The sequence below is a fragment of the Lineus longissimus genome, chromosome 2, assembly GCF_910592395.1.
Source record: "Lineus longissimus chromosome 2, tnLinLong1.2, whole genome shotgun sequence".
NCBI classification, from domain to species: Eukaryota; Metazoa; Nemertea; class Pilidiophora; order Heteronemertea; family Lineidae; genus Lineus; species Lineus longissimus.
Window position 1 is genome coordinate 6,028,618 of NC_088309.1, and position 17,998 is coordinate 6,046,615.

Genomic DNA, 17,998 nt, shown 5'->3' on the forward strand with positions numbered 1-17,998 from the left:
ATATGAATTGTCACAACCTGACAGTCCAACCATGAGATGGTGTACACAGTGCTACTTCAGGACTCCGTACCACCACAACATGAATGTGCTCATCTTTCTCTGCAGTGGCGTCATGGTCAAACTCCTGACAATATGCCAAAGGCTGGCCTCCTTACCACACAGCAGAGAGGTCACAACCTTGCATTCCAATTACAGGACTGTCAGCCACAAGCTTGTCTAATCAGACACAGCGGTCTACAGACCTGCTTTCCACCCAAGACAAGTCACAACCTAACAGTCCCGCTATAGGACTATGTGGCACATTCTCATCTTTTACCAGCAGTGACATAATTTGTCTGCAGCACCCAACTCTTGACTAAGCAAGCAGATTTTTTCCTTTCCACACCAGACATGTCACAACCAATCACTCAAATGAGGGGAATGTGTTACATGCTCATCTTTACAGAGATGTCACAGCCTGAAAGTAAATGACAGAACTATGCAGAGACATGTCCACTCCAATGAAATATTATAGTATTATGTCAGCAACTAATCTCCATTCCAAGCACATCAAACAAGTCACAACCTAGGACTGCCGACTACAGTACATATTCAACAGTCTATGACTATAATGCAAGAAGCTGACTCCATACCAGATATGCCACGTAGGAAAAGGCAATGTGCTCATTCTTTCCATACACCAAAGATGTCATGGTCTACAGTATCCAAGTCTAATGTAAGAAGCTGACCTCCTTTCCACACCAGACATGTCACATCATTCTTATCACTCAAATGAAAGGACAAGGCAGTAACATGCTCATCTTTCTAGAGACATCACAGCCTACAAGTAAATGATTAGACTATGCAGAGACATCATATCATACAGTATCAAACTCTCTATGACATACTGTAGTATTCCAGAAGCAGATCTCCATTCCATGCCCACCAGACAAGTCACAACATAACAGTCTGACCATAGGACTATGGCGTACAGTATTCAGCTCCCTGCCTATATGATTGTATGCAAGAAGCAGACTTCCTTTATACCACACCAGACACGTCACAACCTAAGAGACCGTGCCACACGCTCATATTTTCCATACACCAGAGATGTAATGGTCTACACTAGTCTTATACAAGAAGCTGACTCCCTTTCCACCCAAGCCAGGTCACAACGTGGGACAATGTGCCACACGCTCATTCTTTCCATACACCAGAGATGTCATAGTCTACAGTATCCAAGTCTTATACAAGAAGCTGACTCCCATTCCACTCAAGCCAGGTCACAACGTGGGACAATGTGCCACACGCTCATTCTTTCCATACACCAGAGATGTCATGGTCAACAGTATCCAAGTCTTATACAAGAAGCTGACTCCCATTCCACTCAAGCCAGGTCACAACGTGGGACAATGTGCCACACGCTCATTCTTTCCATACACCAGAGATGTCATGGTCTACAGTATCCAAGTCTTATACAAGAAGCTGACTCCCATTCCACTCAAGCCAGGTCACAACGTGGGACAATGTGCCACACGCTCATTCTTTCCATACACCAGAGATGTCATGGTCTACAGTATCCAAGTCTTATACAAGAAGCTGACTCCCATTCCACTCAAGCCAGGTCACAACGTGGGACAATGTGCCACACGCTCATTCTTTCCATACACCAGAGATGTCATAGTCTACAGTATCCAAGTCTTATACAAGAAGCTGACTCCCTTTCCACTCAAGCCAGGTCACAACGTGGGACAATGGGTGAGGTCAAATCTCAGAGTTTACTAAGTGTTAACACTAGGTGTTAAGAAAGTGTTCCAAAACCCCGAGATTTGACCTCCTCACTTGACTTCTAGTTAACACTTTCTTAACACCGAGTTGACACTAAGTTAACACTTGGTAGACACCTAGGGAACACTTTGATCGCTCAGGTGTTCCCTTAATCTGAGGAAGTGGCCAAGTGTTAAGAAAATGCATTACAGATCGTGTACATCAGGTGTTAACCTCCTGGAGGTTAACACCTGTGAGAGGTCAATTCTCAGAGTTACAAAGGCAGCCATGTTTGCGATTCCTATGTTTCAAGTTGTTGCCCTAAGACATAATAGAAGAGCAGAGAACTTTATTCGAACGCCTGCCTACAGTGGAGAACCGATTGAGCGGCATATGAGGCTCAACCAAGAACAATTTGATCACCTTGTTGATTATTTTCATGGATGGAGGCAGGCTAATCACCAGGGGAATGGCCAAGTCAACGCAAGTACATCTTCAAGAAGAATGAAAACTTTTTTGCACTACCTCGCTTCAGGAGGCTTTCACAGACAGGTCGGTTATGCTGTTGGTTATGCTAAGCCAACTGCAATATTACATGTGACTGAGGTTTCTGACTTTTTCTTTGACATAGCTGCGCGTCATATTTCATTCCCTGAGCAGGATGAGTTTGATCAACTGGCCCAGCCTCTGGTTGATATCGACGGAGTTGAGCGGCAAGTGATTCTTTTCATAGACGGCGTTATTGTGAAAATCCAAAAGCCTGATAGGGCTGGTGATGCGTATTACTGTGGGAGGCCGGGGAAATGTTGCGACTCCATCAACGTGCAGTACGTTGTAGATCGATTTGGCAGGGTAAGACACGTTATAAGCGGAGTACCTGGATCGACGCACGACAAAACAGCGGCCGAGTGGTCTCGAGAATTGTTCGACTTCCTTGATCAACTTCCAGAGGAGTATGTTATGCTTGGTGATCCTGCCTACAGGAACCTGCACCGATCTGTGCTGATTACTTTTACTGGAAATAATCTTCGACAGGAACAACTAGATTTTAACAACAGATGCACTCGACTCCGTCAAATAGTTGAGAGGTCTATCGGATGTACTGAACTGATATGGAGGATCAATCAGCTAAAAGAGAATAGGTACGCTGCGAAATATGGCCCTGTTTTTCCATCAAAATGCACTGTAGCAACATGCGTGTTACACAACCTTTACACCAATTTCTTGGCTTGAACCATATGTGAAAGACAAAGACAAAAGTAAAATAACTGAAAATGATTGCTTATTCTTAGTATCCCCAATTTAGTAACTGAAAGAGAAGCCTACTTGGCTGTCCAATCTGTGGCATGTCACTACTTGTAAACAAATCCTGAACCAAAAATATGATGGAATAGTCATGGCTAGAACTGAAGAAACAAAATAGTCTGTTATCACACAGCAATTGTACCTCTCTGTTTTGTGGGTGTAGTATAGATCAAGCCACCACTATAAAGAGCCATCTATAAAATTAACTAAAACTAATTCCTTGCTGTTAGCGTGACAAATCGCAGTTTCTGTAACTGTTTTCATCAATAAAATGTTGTTCACTCAGCAATCATGGTAATTAATTGCATAAAAAGAGTCTTGTCTGTATGACGGGACTCGGTGCTTGAAAAATCCGGTATTGAGCGGGTTAGTAGGGACTGTAATTTAGTCGGTATCAGGTAATTGTTCAATAATGGTTATTCCTCTCTCCTCCAACACAGCAGCACGGAATAAACGAATCTCGTACACAAGTTCACGGAGCGTATCCCTGATTTCTTTCATCAAGTCACAAGTTTGCTCTTGATGTTGCACAGAAGAGTTCATGAAATCACTTTCGTCCCAGGCCTTCTTTCCTGTGGTCACCGGGGGCATCATTTGTGAAGCAGGACGTTTTTTTCCGGCACTGGTACTGGCATCGGTTCCTGCCTGAACAGTTGGCGTTCCAGACCTTGATGTCGAAGGGGATGGAGTACTCCTATCTGAGCTGATGACAACACCGAGGTCATCTGGTATGCTGCAGTTTTCATCGCTAGGGGTTTGGGGTCGGGAGTTCGTTGCAGATCCTGGCCTAGTGATGCCGGTTGGTGTCATAACAATTGCAGGTCTGGCTGCCCCGCCCTTCGGATAATAAAGTCGATGGAAAGAGTCAAAAAGTTCAAATAATTCACGAGAGTCCTTGAGTTTTAAACCAGGGTGCATATCATCTGTTGCAGCCCCTGAAGCCTGCTGTGTCTTGATGGCATCTCGATATTCCTTCCCTAGGTTCTTAAGCATATTTTCAACCACTTCGGCGTGGGTACCAACGTGGTTCCCTACTGCTGCATAAAATTCCTGGACCAGAGCATTCTTCTTGGCACGACGAAATGCCTCATGGTGATCAATCATGTACTCAAGAGTTTGCATCCTCTTCTCGAGTGTCCACTGGAAGCGTTTCTTCCCCTTTCCGTCCATGATGACTGCTCAGATGACAGACTTACACTAAAGATCTACGCATAGTCCAATTCAACCTCTCTTCAACATGGGCAAAGTGCCAGACCTGTGCAACCAGGAACCAAGTGAAACTAACATCATTATGTAACTGTGGCATGGATTATTTACCACTGACATGTGCCAGGCTTGGCACCTTGCCCATGTAGAAGTAAAGTATCTAGAAGGTGTTAGGAAAGTATTATTCAAGTGTAATCTTGGTGTAACCCAGGTGTCACCAAGGTGTTAACCTGAACTTGGTGTCTAGGGTTCAGGTTAACACTTTTCACAGAGATTACACTTGGATAATCTAGGTGTGGAGTTAACTCTGAGATTTGACCTCACCCAATGTGCCACACGCTCATTCTTTCCATACACCAGAGATGTCATAGTCTACAGTATCCAAGTCTTATACAAGAAGCTGACTCCCATTCCACTCAAGCCAGGTCACAACGTGGGACAATGTGCCACACGCTCATTCTTTCCATACACCAGTGATGTCATAGTCTACAGTATCCAAGTCTTATACAAGAAGCTGACTCCCATTCCACTCAAGCCAGGTCACAACGTGGGACAATGTGCCACACGCTCATTCTTTCCATACACCAGAGATGTCATAGTCTACAGTATCCAAGTCTTGTACAAGAAGCTGACCCCCTTTCCACTCAAGCCAGGTCACAACGTGGGACAATGTGCCACACGCTCATTCTTTCCATACACCAGTGATGTCATAGTCTACAGTATCCAAGTCTTGTACAAGAAGCTGACCCCCTTTCCACCCAAGCCAGGTCACAACGTGGGACAATGTGCCACACGATCATTCTTTCCATACACCAGAGATGTCATGGTCAACAGTAACAAAGTCTAATGAAAGAAGCTGATCTCCTTTCCACACCATCCATGTCACAACCTATCATCACTCAGATGGATGGACAAGGCGTAACCTGTTCATCTTTAAAGAGACATCACAGCCTATAAGTGATCGATTGGACTATGCAGAGACATCATATCATACAATATCAAACTCTCCATGACATACTAACAACATAACAGTCTGACCATAGGACTATCGCCTACAGTATTCAACTCCCTGCCTATATGATTGTATGCAAGAAGCAGACTTCCTTTATACCACACCAGACATGTCACAACCTAAGAGACTGTGCCACGCGCTCATTCTTTCCACACACCCGAGATGTCATGGTCTGTAATATCCAAGTCTAATGCAATTGAAGAGGCTGACTTCTTTATCACACCTGATAAGTCACAACCTGTCCAAATATAGGACTATGTGCCACGTGGCATGGTCATTCATCCAAGTCTGATGCAAGAAGCTGACCTCCTTTCCACACCAGACATGTCACATCTTATCACTCAAATGAAAGGACAAGGCAGTAACATGCTCGTCTTTCTAGAGACATCACAGCCTACAAGTAAATGATTAGACTATGCAGAGACATCATATCATACAGTATCAAACTCTCTATGACATACTGTAGTATTCCAGAAGCTGATCTCCATTCGATGCACACCAGACAAGTCACAACATAACAGTCTGAACATAGGACTATCGCCTACAGTATTCAAATGACTGCCTATATGAGTGTATGCAAGAAGCAGACTTCCTTTATACCACACCAGACATGTCACAACCTAAGAGACCAAGTATAGGACTTTGTGCCACAACCTCGTTTTTCCATACACCAGTGATGTCATGGTCTACAGTATCCAAGTCTTATACAAGAAGCTGACTCCCTTTCCACTCAAGCCAGGTCACAACGTGGGACAATGTGCCACACGCTCATTCTTTCCATACACCAGAGATGTCAGAGTCTATAGTATCCAAGTCTTATGCAAGAAGCTGACTCCCTTTCCACTCAAGCCAGGTCACAACGTGGGACAATGTGCCACACGCTCATTCTTTCCATACACCAGAGATGTCAGAGTCTATAGTATCCAAGTCTTATGCAAGAAGCTGACTCCCTTTCCACACCAGACAAGTCACAACCTAAGAGACCAAGTATAGGACTTTGTGTCACAACCTCGTTTTCCCGTACACCAGTGATGTCATGGTCTACAGTATCGAAGTTTGATGCCAGAAGCAGACTTACTTTCCAAGCTAGCCACGTCACAACCTTACAGTCCTAATCTAGGACCACATGCTACAGAGACATCACAACCTGCAACAATATCCAACTCTCTAGGACGACTGACATGTGCAAGAAGCTGATCTCTTTACCCTTCTCCATGCTCCGAGGGAACTAACTAGGGAGGACCAGGCGGGAGAGGAGGAAATGGTCTCACTCTCACCCAATTCAATCAATTCTGACAGAAAGAGAATTAACGTTAGTAGGTCAACTCAGGATTTAATTGACTGAAACAAAGCAAGATTTCTCTAATATAAACATTTTTATTTTGCATCGCATTTTGACAAGCAGATATTTAGACTTCAGTTTATATTAGCATTTAGTTTAGAGGCATCCTGCTCGTACATAGTCCTTGTCAATGTCACTAAAATGGAGTCCATCAATAAATTGTCACTTTTTCCAATCTATGAACTGTTTCATCAACTTCCTTGTCCATCTCTAGTGTCCATAGTATCAATATCTTTTTCATTATCACTCTCCTCTACATCTGAATCATCGTCTCCATCATCTCCCTCTAATTCAGCTGCATCTTTGAGTTTACCGGATTCTTGAAGGCGGAAAAACGTCCCTGAAAGAAGATTTAATAAATTTCAACAGGATTGTATCAGCCCTCATAAAGATTTGAAAAAGCATATCGCCAATTCAAACTTCTTCTTATTCGAAGAATTTCTCTGCATTCAGTGAAGTGAGCGTTTTGGCATGCCACAATGGTGAAGCACCAACTGGGTTTTTTGGCCGAGTGACTCCCTCTTCAACCAAAGAGAAGGTGTCCATCACAAGCTACTATCTGCTTGTCCTGGCATAGGCAAGATGGTCTTACATTTCATTTGAAAGACAAAGCAATGTTGAGTTTATATGTATCTGGCCAAAGACATAGTGATGAAATAGCTGTATCTTGCTCAGAGACACAGAAACAGAAGCATCTTGATGATGAACCTGGTGCCCGCTCCGAAAAAAATAGCTTGTCTCCTGTACCAGATTCAAATTGAATCTGAGTCAAAGATATTCCATTTAGTTGCATGCAGATTTCTAAGTTGGATAATTGTAACATTATCACAACAACTCACTTCTTTTCCGTTCAGACATCATCCTGATTTCTTGTTCCAACAGACTTTGCTGGCGTGCTTCTTCCTCGGGTGACAAACCAGGCCTTAAAGGAAATAGAGTGAGAAATAAAGAAGATAAGGAACTATGAATTAACATAACACGAATATAAGACTAGAGAAGCAAACCCTCAATAATTGTAATCACAGTGGTACAGAAAAGGAGTAGCAGCAAAGTGGTTAACTAACATCATTTCGCCACTCTTGGCCTCAGACAGCTATTCACAACTCCCCTGTCAACTTACTTTTGTACTATGTTCTCAGCTTTGTTACATTTTATGCAGACTTCATGTTTGGCAGCACATGCATCACATACAACACAGTACGCCTTCTTGATAGCCTTCTCATTGCAACGTACACTGAAAAAAAGAAACCAAAGAGGTTGCATTAGATTACACCATTAAATATTAAGCAGTAAACAATACAGAGCTTACCGCTTACATTCAATCTATCAGTTAATTGATTGAAGTAGAAATCAATCCCATTATTGAACAGGATTCTTGACAATAAAGGGTATATCATGGCTTTTCTTTTACCCTTCCCCGTATCCTTCCTTGAGAGTCTGTATCTACCCCGAGGCTTTGAGAGTGTGTATCTACCCCGAGGCTTTGAGAATCTGTATCTACCCCGAGGCTTTGCGAGTTGAAAGTCAGCAATGCACAAAAAATTCAAGCAAGAATAGCCTATTAGTACTCTGTATGATATGTGGAGAACCCCTACCTCATGCCGTCATGGTACAGTGACGGTTATGGACCATTTCAACATCGGCTTTGGTGGGGAGAAGACACTTTCTGGTGAATATTACATTACAAATAGTTTTTATAAATTTTAGATCAATATTCTCAAACTGTTTTTGGGCTGTTTCAGCCATTTCTGAGGTATACTCACCATTTCTTTGGCACACTCAGAGGTTTGTATTTCTTGTATTTAATCTTCCATTCAATGACCTCTTTACACCTCTGGCATGCCCCAGTCACCTCAAGGCTGTTGATGCGCTTGGTCTGTATACTTGTGTCGTGTAGATTATTCTTGAAAGCTGTTTTATTCTGGTATTTTGGAGGACCGGTCTTCTTCACATTTCCTTTCTTGCTGCTCATGTTTTAATTCTGGTTTGGAGGTGCATGGAATGGATTAACAATAAATGGACTTCTTACAGTACACAGGGTATTGCGCTAGTAAAATAGAAAGAAATATCTGGGTATAGGCCTATGATGTGAATGATACACACCGTCCATGCATGCATGCATGCAATGTGAATGTGTACACACGATCTTGACCGACTTAATTTTGAGTCATTTGACTAGGTTAACATTGAAATGAGGAGTGTTGGCCTCGGTCCTACTTTTTTTAGCGGATCGGTTCACACAGAACATACAGGTAGCCTTACCAAACAAACACAGGGAGGATGAGCGCTAATCAGGGCAAGAAATTAAAGAAACGAGGATCAGGAATTGCTGCCATCTATGAGCAAGTGACAAAACCAAATAAATGACGTCAGTTGACGTCACTGATTTATTTGGAAACGGGTTACTCACTAGTTCAATACCAGGCAATTGGCAATTGGCGATTGGCAATTGACGATTGGCGATTGGCGATTTGCGATTAGTATTTGGTAATGGCAATGTGCCAAAAGTATATCAAATGCTATAAAACAGGTTTTAATGATGGTGATAATTCACATTTATTCTTTGGATGTTTGACATATATGACATAAGTGCTGCCACCTATCTAAGTGTACATGTTATGTAGAGGACAGGATGGGTCAGCAAAAATTTCCGAAATCCCAAATTTTTGGGATTTGGTCAAATATGTCAAACAACCAAGGAATAATGATGAAATAATACCGTACCATCAATAACATGCGATATACTTTTGGCACATTGCCATTGTCAAAATCCAACCGCCATTCGCCAATTGCCGATTGCCAGGTATTGAACTAACCCCTAGTTTTGCGCAATAGTAGGCTATATATCGCAAGTTCCAAGTTTTCACTAAAGGACCAGCTAGACCTCTCTCAGTCTCTGTGAGTCTGTTACTGGCTCCCGGAGGGTGCCAAATTCACATATACACCACCGCCATCCAGGGTAAGGAGTAGGGCCCCGAGAAATATATCCACAAGTCTACATTAAGTCACAACAACAAACAACAACAAGGTAAGCACACACGTCCACAGGCCACTCACACTGGACACTACTGTATCACTATCAAGTGTCAGTTGCCTATAGAGGTTTTTCACGTGACTTCACGATGTGACGTTTTGACGGCCACCTGCCAATGCATTTCCTTTACGTCGTGACCACGTCTGACGGCCAATATGGCAGTGCAAAACAATTGGCAACATCATCATGTGACGTCAGTGAAGAACCACTTTTATATACCTAGAGTTCTCAGTCTGCTGGAAAGCCTAAGGGCCAGGGGTGGTTCAACATTTTCACAAGTCTACAAAGAGCACTTTTTTGACGTACTCGTAAAAAAGGGGGGTTTTTCGGTATAAAGTGTGACAATTTTACTCCTTTACCTTGCTTTTGACAGTATGAAAACTGTAAATGTAATTTTGTAAACATGTAAATTTTGCTTTCCCCTTGGCGAATGAAACGCCACCATTTGAGGGCAATGTCTAATTGATGGTGACAGTGAAACCGTTTACTCTGGTGATTGTTTCCATAAAAATGACACATGCCACTGCCATGTCACTGCGTCAGCACCCCAGGGGATACTTCTGGAATATATACCAAAAATAAAATGGATTTTCTTTGATCTGAGTGCTTTCTCATTACAGATGTCCAATGGAATGCCGCCTCCGTACTCAGACCACCCCATCCAGCAGGGCCCGCAAGTGCAGAGAATCATCATCATTCCCAGGCAAAATGCTGCTCGGCAAACACGTTTATGCGGGGGATTAGCAATAATCTGCTGTCTACCATTCCAGATGATAGCATGCTGTTTTGGTCTTAAGCCGAAAATGGAGCGTGTAAACCGTCTTGTGATTTCTTTCTTTACATTTGCTGCTATTGCATTGGCAGCTGGACTCCTGCTTGCATTCGTCACATACGGTAGCGACGAGTTTGAGGCGTCCCCCGCTGATATGCGTCCAATGGATAGGAAGTTCTCCTCCAACCTCTGTAGTCGTTTTGAAGTCACCAAGTCCAACGCTCCAGTCGATGTCTACTTCTTTGATAAGACGCCACCAATACGTCAACACTTCCACAAGAATTATGTCATTGAGGTTGATCCACAGAACATTGATAGCAAACACTGGGAGATGATTAACTTCTACATGTTGAAGGGGTCCCGCCTAGAGGTACAAACCCACGCATCACTTACGTTCCCCAGCGTGGAGGTCTACGTTATCAAGGGCAGCTACAACTTGGGAGAGTGGATCGGTGACCAGGACTGCTGCTACCTCAAGAAGGACTCTTCATCCAGCTTTGGTTGGAGTTACTTCGATTATAATATAACTGAAACTGATGAGTATTACATCACGATGGCCATAGCTGATTTTGGGTTCATAAGTGGCGGTTCTAGTGCCACTGTAAATGCAAAGTTCGGGTTGCAGAAAACCATGTATGACTGGAGAGAAGCAACGTATGTTTGTGCTAACTATACAGATGGAGGTTGTGGTGTAGACCTGACATTTGGCTCTGAACAAATGGCTTTGGTGTACGCACCAGGTAGGGACCTAGATGGTGCTTTGGTAAAGAAATACCAAATTGAAACCGTCTGCAAGCCCCGCATTGCCATTTATGTCCCCTGCTTCCTTCTTGTGCCCTTGGTGGCCTATGCACTGTGGGCACTGATGCTGTGGTGCAGGTATTCTGACAAGTCTGCCAGCACCAGTGGAAGTGAAGCAAACCCTGCACAGGCGCAGGTGGTAAGCACGCATGACCAAGCTCAATTAGTCCCCAACCAAGTACTCTAAGATTTGGATGTTTGAATGAGACCGTGGTCACATTGAATATTAAAAAATTCTATCTTCGAATTGAATGTAAGTTTCGTCGTTGAATTGAATGTCATTTGGTCTCTTACCTATTGTAAATTTTTTCGCAACTGAACAGAAAGTAGTTGTATGATCAGTGTATAGTGTATTGATTGAATGAAAACCTTGTCTATGACTGTATGTCTGTCAGCAAGAAGGAAGTGAATGTATTTGAGGTACATGATAAGTATATATAAGGTGTATATAGAAATTCTATGTGCTTAACAGAGCCCACATGTTCATATTATTTTGCGCTTCTTACATTTTATAGATTTTTGATCCGTCTCAGTCTGTGGACTCTTACCTGCAAATAGTGGTATACAAATGTTTCTGTGCCTTTATTTTTTTGTCCTTCAGGATCATTTAACTTATATATCAGACCAGGAGCCCAGGGGGTCAACCTAGCTGAAATACCTGGTAATAATAAATGCACCGTGTGGCCAAAAAACGCCCTTAGTCAATAAAGTGATACATACCCATAATTCAATAATGGTTGGTGATATTAGATTGGCATATACCTAATATCATTCAAGGATAATTTGAGTGTGGCCCCAAAGTTTCATAAATCTACCTTTTACAGTTGATGTTTTGGACTAAAACTAAAACTAGCAAACTTGCTGCTTTGAATTGTGCTTTTGATGTGGTGTATTCTATTTACACATGAATCTCTTTCTAGCCCATTATTTAGCTCAGGTCCGGTCATAAAACTCAATGTCTGGTCATGTATCTTTTTATCAAGAAACCTTCACTGTGTGATCATAAAATGTGCATTGTTAGATCTGATCAAACTTAACATAGTGCTTATAACATTTTGACCTTGACCTAGTTTCCAATGTCAGAAAGGTCAAACTCCGTTTCACTACTGTTTGTCACAGATTCTACAGATTTTATATGTAGACACCTATTTGGTATCTGTACAAGTTGACCCAATTTAAGTCAACTGTGAACTAATTTTGACCTAGTTATCTAGTTCACAGAGGTCAAATTCTAAAAGTATCATTGATAGTGCCATATATTAGTCAATTTAACCCCCATGTCTCATTTCATCCAGCTCTAAATCATTCCCAGGTGAGCACAATGTCCCAAGGACATTTCATTTAAGAACATCGCATCTGCAACAGCTTGTGTGTTTTGGTATTACTCTTAGTCTACATGTAGCCTATCTTACTAGTGTCGAGACTCTTATCTTCTGTCTCTTCCTCATTTGTTAAAACATGTACTTAATGAAAGATGTTAATAAAAATCTGAATTCATCAGGAAGTGCTTGTTATGAGGCTATTTAATTTGCTTTGGAGAGGATTTCTTCATTTGGCGTTGTCCATTTCTCGTTATTGAAAACACATAACAAAGGTTTGACATGGAATTTATCTTAGCTGCGGAGGTCATCTCCCTCGGATATCATGATTGACTTTCCCCCATTGTAAGAAATACTGCTTCTAATTGGTCCTGACACTGGTCATAGTCCCTTTCGAGAATAATGAGGTAGATGTTCCTCAAAGTGTTGTTCTGACACCTGTTAGGGATAAATCGATGTCTTGGCCTGTTGTGCTGATTGACTTGCCCCCATCGAACGGGGGCTGATGGATCACTCTTGACTAGTTGAAAGAGGAACAATACTGTTGGTGGCGTTTATTGTGGCACTGTCCTTGGGGAAATTGGCTGAATATACCACAACATATGTATGGTGATGAATTGGCTTTAGATGGCTCTGTCTGTCCTGAATGGATGTGCACGATGCATCTCCTGAAAGAAGGGAGGTGGATGATCTCCCTTGAAGCAGCGTTGTGGTTGTTACCATGTCCTGAAAGAAGGGAAAGTGGATGATCCCCTTGACCCAGCGTTGTGGTTGTTACCATGTCCTGAAAGAAGGGAAAGTGGATGATCCCCTTGAACCGGCGTTGTGGTTGTGACCGTGTCCTGAAAGAATGGAGGTGGATGATCTCCCTTGACGCACCGGTGTGGTTGTGACCATGCCCTGAAAGAAGGGAATGGATGATCCCCTTGACCCAGCGTTGTGGTTGTTACCATGTCCTGAAAGAAGAGAAAGTGGATGATCCCCTTGACCCAGCGTTGTGGTTGTGACCGTGTCTTGAAAGAAAGGAGGTGGATGATCTCCCTTGACCCAGCGTCGTGGTTGTGACCACGTCCTGAACGAAGGGAATGGATGATCCCCTTGACCCAGCGTTGTGGTTGTGACCGTGTCCTGAAAGAAGAGAAAGTGGATGATCCCCTTGACCCAGCGTTGTGGTTGTGACCGTGTCTTGAAAGAAGAGAAAGTGGATGATCCCCTTGACCCAGCGTTGTGGTTGTTACCATGTCCTGAACGAAGGTAAAGTGGATGATCCCCTTGACCCAGCGTTGTGGTTGTTACCATGTCCTGAAAGAAGAGAAAGTGGATGATCCCCTTGAACCACCGGTGTGGTTGTGACTATGTCCTGAACGAAGGGAAGTGATGTTCCCCCTGTGCCGCCAAAGTTGTCGTTGTTACCATATCCTGAAAGAAGGGAATGGATGATCTCCCTTGACCCACCGTTGTGGTTGTGACCGTGTCCTGAAAGAAGGGAGGTGGATGATCTCCCTTGACCCACCGGTGTGGCTGTGACCATCTCCTGAAAGAAGGGAGGTGAATGATCTCCCTTGACCCACCGTTGTGGTTGTGACCATCTCCTGAAAGAAGGGAGGTGAATGATCTCCCTTGACCCACCGGTGTGGCTGTGACCATCTCCTGAAAGAAGGGAGGTGGATGATCTCAGCTCCCTTGAACCAGCGTTGTGACCATCTCCTGAAAGAAGGGAGGTGGGTGATCTCCCTTGACCCACCGGTGTGGCTGTGACCATCTCCTGAAAGAAGGGAGGTGGATGATCTCCCTTGACCCACCGGTGTGGCTGTGACCATCTCCTGAAAGAAGGGAGGTAAATGATCTCCCTTGACCCACCGGTGTAGCTGTGACCATCTCCTGAAAGAAGGGAGGTGGACGATCTCCCTTGACCCACCGGTGTGGCTGTGACCATCTCCTGAAAGAAGAAGGGGGGGATGATCCCCCTTGACCCAGCGTCGTGGTATGTGACCATGTCCTGAAAGAACGGAGGTGAGTTATAATCCTCTGTGACTTGGCCTTCCCTGTAGACCTTTTTGTCATCCTATTCATACTCTCTCACAGGGTGGGACAAGCTGGGAAGATTCAATTGAGGTAGGTTTCATTGATATAAATACGCAATTGTTAACTAGAGAGCGATTTTCAAGATTTCTCAACATCTTGGACAAGATCATACAGGGTGGTCCAGATACTTCCACTACCAGGGAGTCGAAACCATTGATACCAGTGGATGGGGAATCTTTCTAGAAGAATAATGATACCAAGATCGACCGATTTTGATCAGTAGTTTTTGTTGTAGAGACGTTTTTGTGAAGCAAGATTGGAGCCCCTTGGCCAGGTTCAATGCAGAAAACAGAACGCGTCTGTTGTAAGTTACATCCCAGTGGAGTGCTGAGGCCTGGTCATGCTATCACGACCTTAACTCAGTTGCAAATGGTCACTAGAAGTCTTGTTGACATTATCTCATATCAGAATTACTACCTTTCATTTAATCCACCTACTTCAAGTACACTTGCTAAGTTCAATTTACCGGCACAGTTCGATGTGCGAGAAGTCTGCCTTTGACTAGGCTCTAAAACAAAAATCACTCGACCAAATCGGGCGATCTTGGTAGGCCCTATCATTCCTCTCCTAGAGAGATTCCCCATCAACTGATACCAATGGTGTTCCCATGGTAGTGGAAGTGTCCGGTTACGTTTTTTCTGGACCACCCTGTATAGTGGAAAGACGGTGTTTTTGAGATGATCATTTCCACGGCGATAGGTCAAACGGTCCGCTGGGTTTATCAGGAGGCAACGGTACAAAACGTCAGACATTTCTGATGCGGTTTTTCTAAGCGCGAAGTTTCAATTGTTCACCATTTCAGTACTTTCTGGGAGGATCAAGCTTACCAGTTTCATGCACAGAATGCAGGAATCTGCATTATTTAACAGGTAATACAAAATTTATTGCCTCATCAGCATCGGACGACTTGTCAGTGGACAGTGAGGATGACGGTGACGCCACGAGTTTGATCCACTAGGCACTACATCATACATGGGTACATGCATGCACTGATGATGCAGCACGTGCAATATCGGTGTACAAACATTGTTTATAACTGTTTCACAAAATACTCTAGTTTCACCGTTTTTGAACATAGATAGTAGGCCTATGTTGCCTGTACATTATTCAACAACTTTATCTTACTACATATCAACATTTTAGTGACATGTATTTGTTTATAGTTTTTGATATGTAACATTACAATTACAAATTGAAATATGACAGTGTCGAACGACTTGTAAATTTCATTTCTTCAGTCCGCCAAAACCAACGAGGACAATCAGGCTCTCGAACACCATTCCACTTCCGATGATCCATTTGCCAATCAAGCCCATCGATGACCATCCTAACCTTATGGACCAGGCCTTCTGTAAAATATCTAATATCTGTCAAGAAGATAGAGAAATGAAGGGAATAATTGAACATCTCGGGCGTTCGGAGCATGTGGTTGGACTAGATCCAATAGCCATTGCAGGTTGGTATTTACCGATCTTTTTTCCCGATGCGTCTTTTCGAGGTCGAGGAGATTGTCCTTTCCCGTTTTTTTTCTTTCTATCTGTTGCAAGAATCACGGGGAATTTCATTACAACCTCATGATATGTCCGTCAACCACAACGATATGATTTAAAGTTATTAAAGGCTACACGGGCAACGTAGACTCTGTGGGTCCACGGTTTTGAAGGCTGCCTGTTTTACGAATAAACCCAAGTGGAGGATGTTTCATGAGGCATCATCTTCTTTGTTAAGATGCACTTCCGCAACCAAGTTTAACAAGCATGGAGCTTGAAAGTGAATTTGTGGACGCAGCGATCGCAAACGTGAGGAGTCTCCCTCAGGTTGTAAGTGAAGTTGCTGTGATGCAGAAGGACCAGGCCGATGAAATACAAAAACAGAATCGCATACTAAGTAACCTTAAGGTAGGCATTTCCTGCGGTTTTATTTACATGTATTCCTTTGTGGTAGTGGTCCTAAACCTCATGGTCTATACCCCCTCTACATATCCGGGGTTTAAATATTGATAAGATGCAGAAACCTCGGTGGTCAAGATGTATGGTAGTATACGTTCCGGCGTGCTTTTCAAAAAGTGATCTAATCATAGTCTGACTATTTACATCTCCTGACAGTTTTGGTGATGTTGGTTGGCCGGCAAGGTTGTGTTTGGGTAACTTAATTTCCACTTCGCAATAGAACCAGGAAACAAATATTTTCAAATGTATCTTTTCGGGACATATTTTGATCATGTATGAATTATCATTGAGTTTCATTCTCTTTCAGGCAACACTAACTCATGGTGAGTTCAGTAGCTAGGCAATTTCTGTAGGGCCTACTGAGGTATTTTGGCAGTGAGACGCGGTGGCGCAGTGGTAGAAAGTCGGACTCATGATCCGGAGGTCGTGGGTTCGATTCCCGGCTTAATCGTCACTTTGTTTCTCCTACTGGTCGAGTTCAAGAATGAGCGCTTTGTAGCTGCTCCTTGAAACCCCAGATTGACTTCTGTGGAGACCGGGATGATGATAGTCCCAAAGCGCTTGAGAATACCCAGCTATTGAGTAATTCGAGCGCTATATAAGCGCCGACTATTATTATATTATATTATAGCTCGGAAATACATGTCCAATGGTAATAGTATCCATCAGGTACCATTTAGGCATATTTAAGTTTTTGGCGTGGCGTTCTGGAACGGGGCTGCCGAAGGCACCATTTCCACTTCTGAGCAGTTCAGTTGTATATTAATAATTTAAACTCTGTCATCCATTGTTCATGGTGTTTGAGGTGGGATGAGGGAATATGGATTAGCTGGGTTGTCAACACCGTTCATTCAAAACGCCGGACATTACGAATACCTTTTAAAATACATGGGCTGATCAGGAATACCGGCATACTGAACTTCCAGCGATATTGCCTACGCCCATACGCGCGTTGTCTGGAAGCAGAGCAATAGTGCAATTTTCATCATCTTCTTTCTTTAACTGGGACCTCTCCAAGCCAGCCATCCCGTTAAAGTTCGATAAAACTGCAAATGTATCGTCCTCTCACTTTGAAAAGAGAAAGACAACCAGACCAAGATGAAGAAAGAAATGGCCGAGGAGATGAGACAAAGTTACCTGACGCAAAGTGAGATAACAAAGATGGAGGAGAACTGTCAACAATTACAGGAAGATCTTGATGAGTTGTCAACTCAAGTTGAAACCAAGAGGAACAAACTGAAAGATTCCGAGGACAAACTTGCAAAGGATAGCAAGTTAGTACCAGGTGCAACCAAAAGAAAACTGAACTGCAAGCATACCTTTGCTTGTCAGATCACAATGTAATAATCATCTTCTGAACTTAAGTTTTGCGTTGTCCATGAACTACTACTATATTGTTTTTTTATTATGAGTTATATATTCTAGTA

General features: G+C 43.1%; 3 protein-coding genes across 4 annotated transcripts; 2 read left to right on the forward strand and 1 right to left on the reverse strand.

The window, feature by feature from the left end:
* Positions 1-1,844: 1,844 nt before the first annotated feature.
* On the forward strand, positions 1,845-3,174 carry LOC135483585 (uncharacterized). Its single transcript, XM_064764560.1, has one exon. It carries the CDS (start codon positions 1,948-1,950, stop codon positions 2,977-2,979), a length of 1,032 nt encoding a protein of 343 aa, XP_064620630.1. The 5' UTR covers positions 1,845-1,947; the 3' UTR covers positions 2,980-3,174.
* A 3,452-nt stretch (positions 3,175-6,626) lies between these two features.
* LOC135503584 (uncharacterized protein C9orf85 homolog) lies at positions 6,627-9,109 on the reverse strand. Of its 2 annotated transcripts, none has more exons than XM_064797191.1 (5): positions 8,874-9,109; positions 8,375-8,592; positions 7,732-7,845; positions 7,451-7,533; positions 6,627-6,951 (listed from the first exon to the last, which is right to left on the reverse strand). In XM_064797191.1, the coding sequence occupies exons 2-5, from the start codon at positions 8,581-8,583 to the stop codon at positions 6,803-6,805; spliced, it is 555 nt and encodes a 184-aa protein (XP_064653261.1). In that variant the 5' UTR covers positions 8,584-8,592; positions 8,874-9,109; the 3' UTR covers positions 6,627-6,802. The 2 variants fall into 2 exon arrangements, with proteins under 2 accessions (XP_064653261.1, XP_064653260.1); XM_064797190.1 differs by having other exon boundaries at positions 8,375-8,658.
* A 260-nt stretch (positions 9,110-9,369) lies between these two features.
* Positions 9,370-12,722, forward strand: LOC135503583 (uncharacterized). The gene is made up of 2 exons (XM_064797189.1): positions 9,370-9,639; positions 10,266-12,722. Exon 2 carries the CDS (start codon positions 10,266-10,268, stop codon positions 11,403-11,405), a length of 1,140 nt encoding a protein of 379 aa, XP_064653259.1. The 5' UTR covers positions 9,370-9,639; the 3' UTR covers positions 11,406-12,722.
* Positions 12,723-17,998: the final 5,276 nt, after the last annotated feature.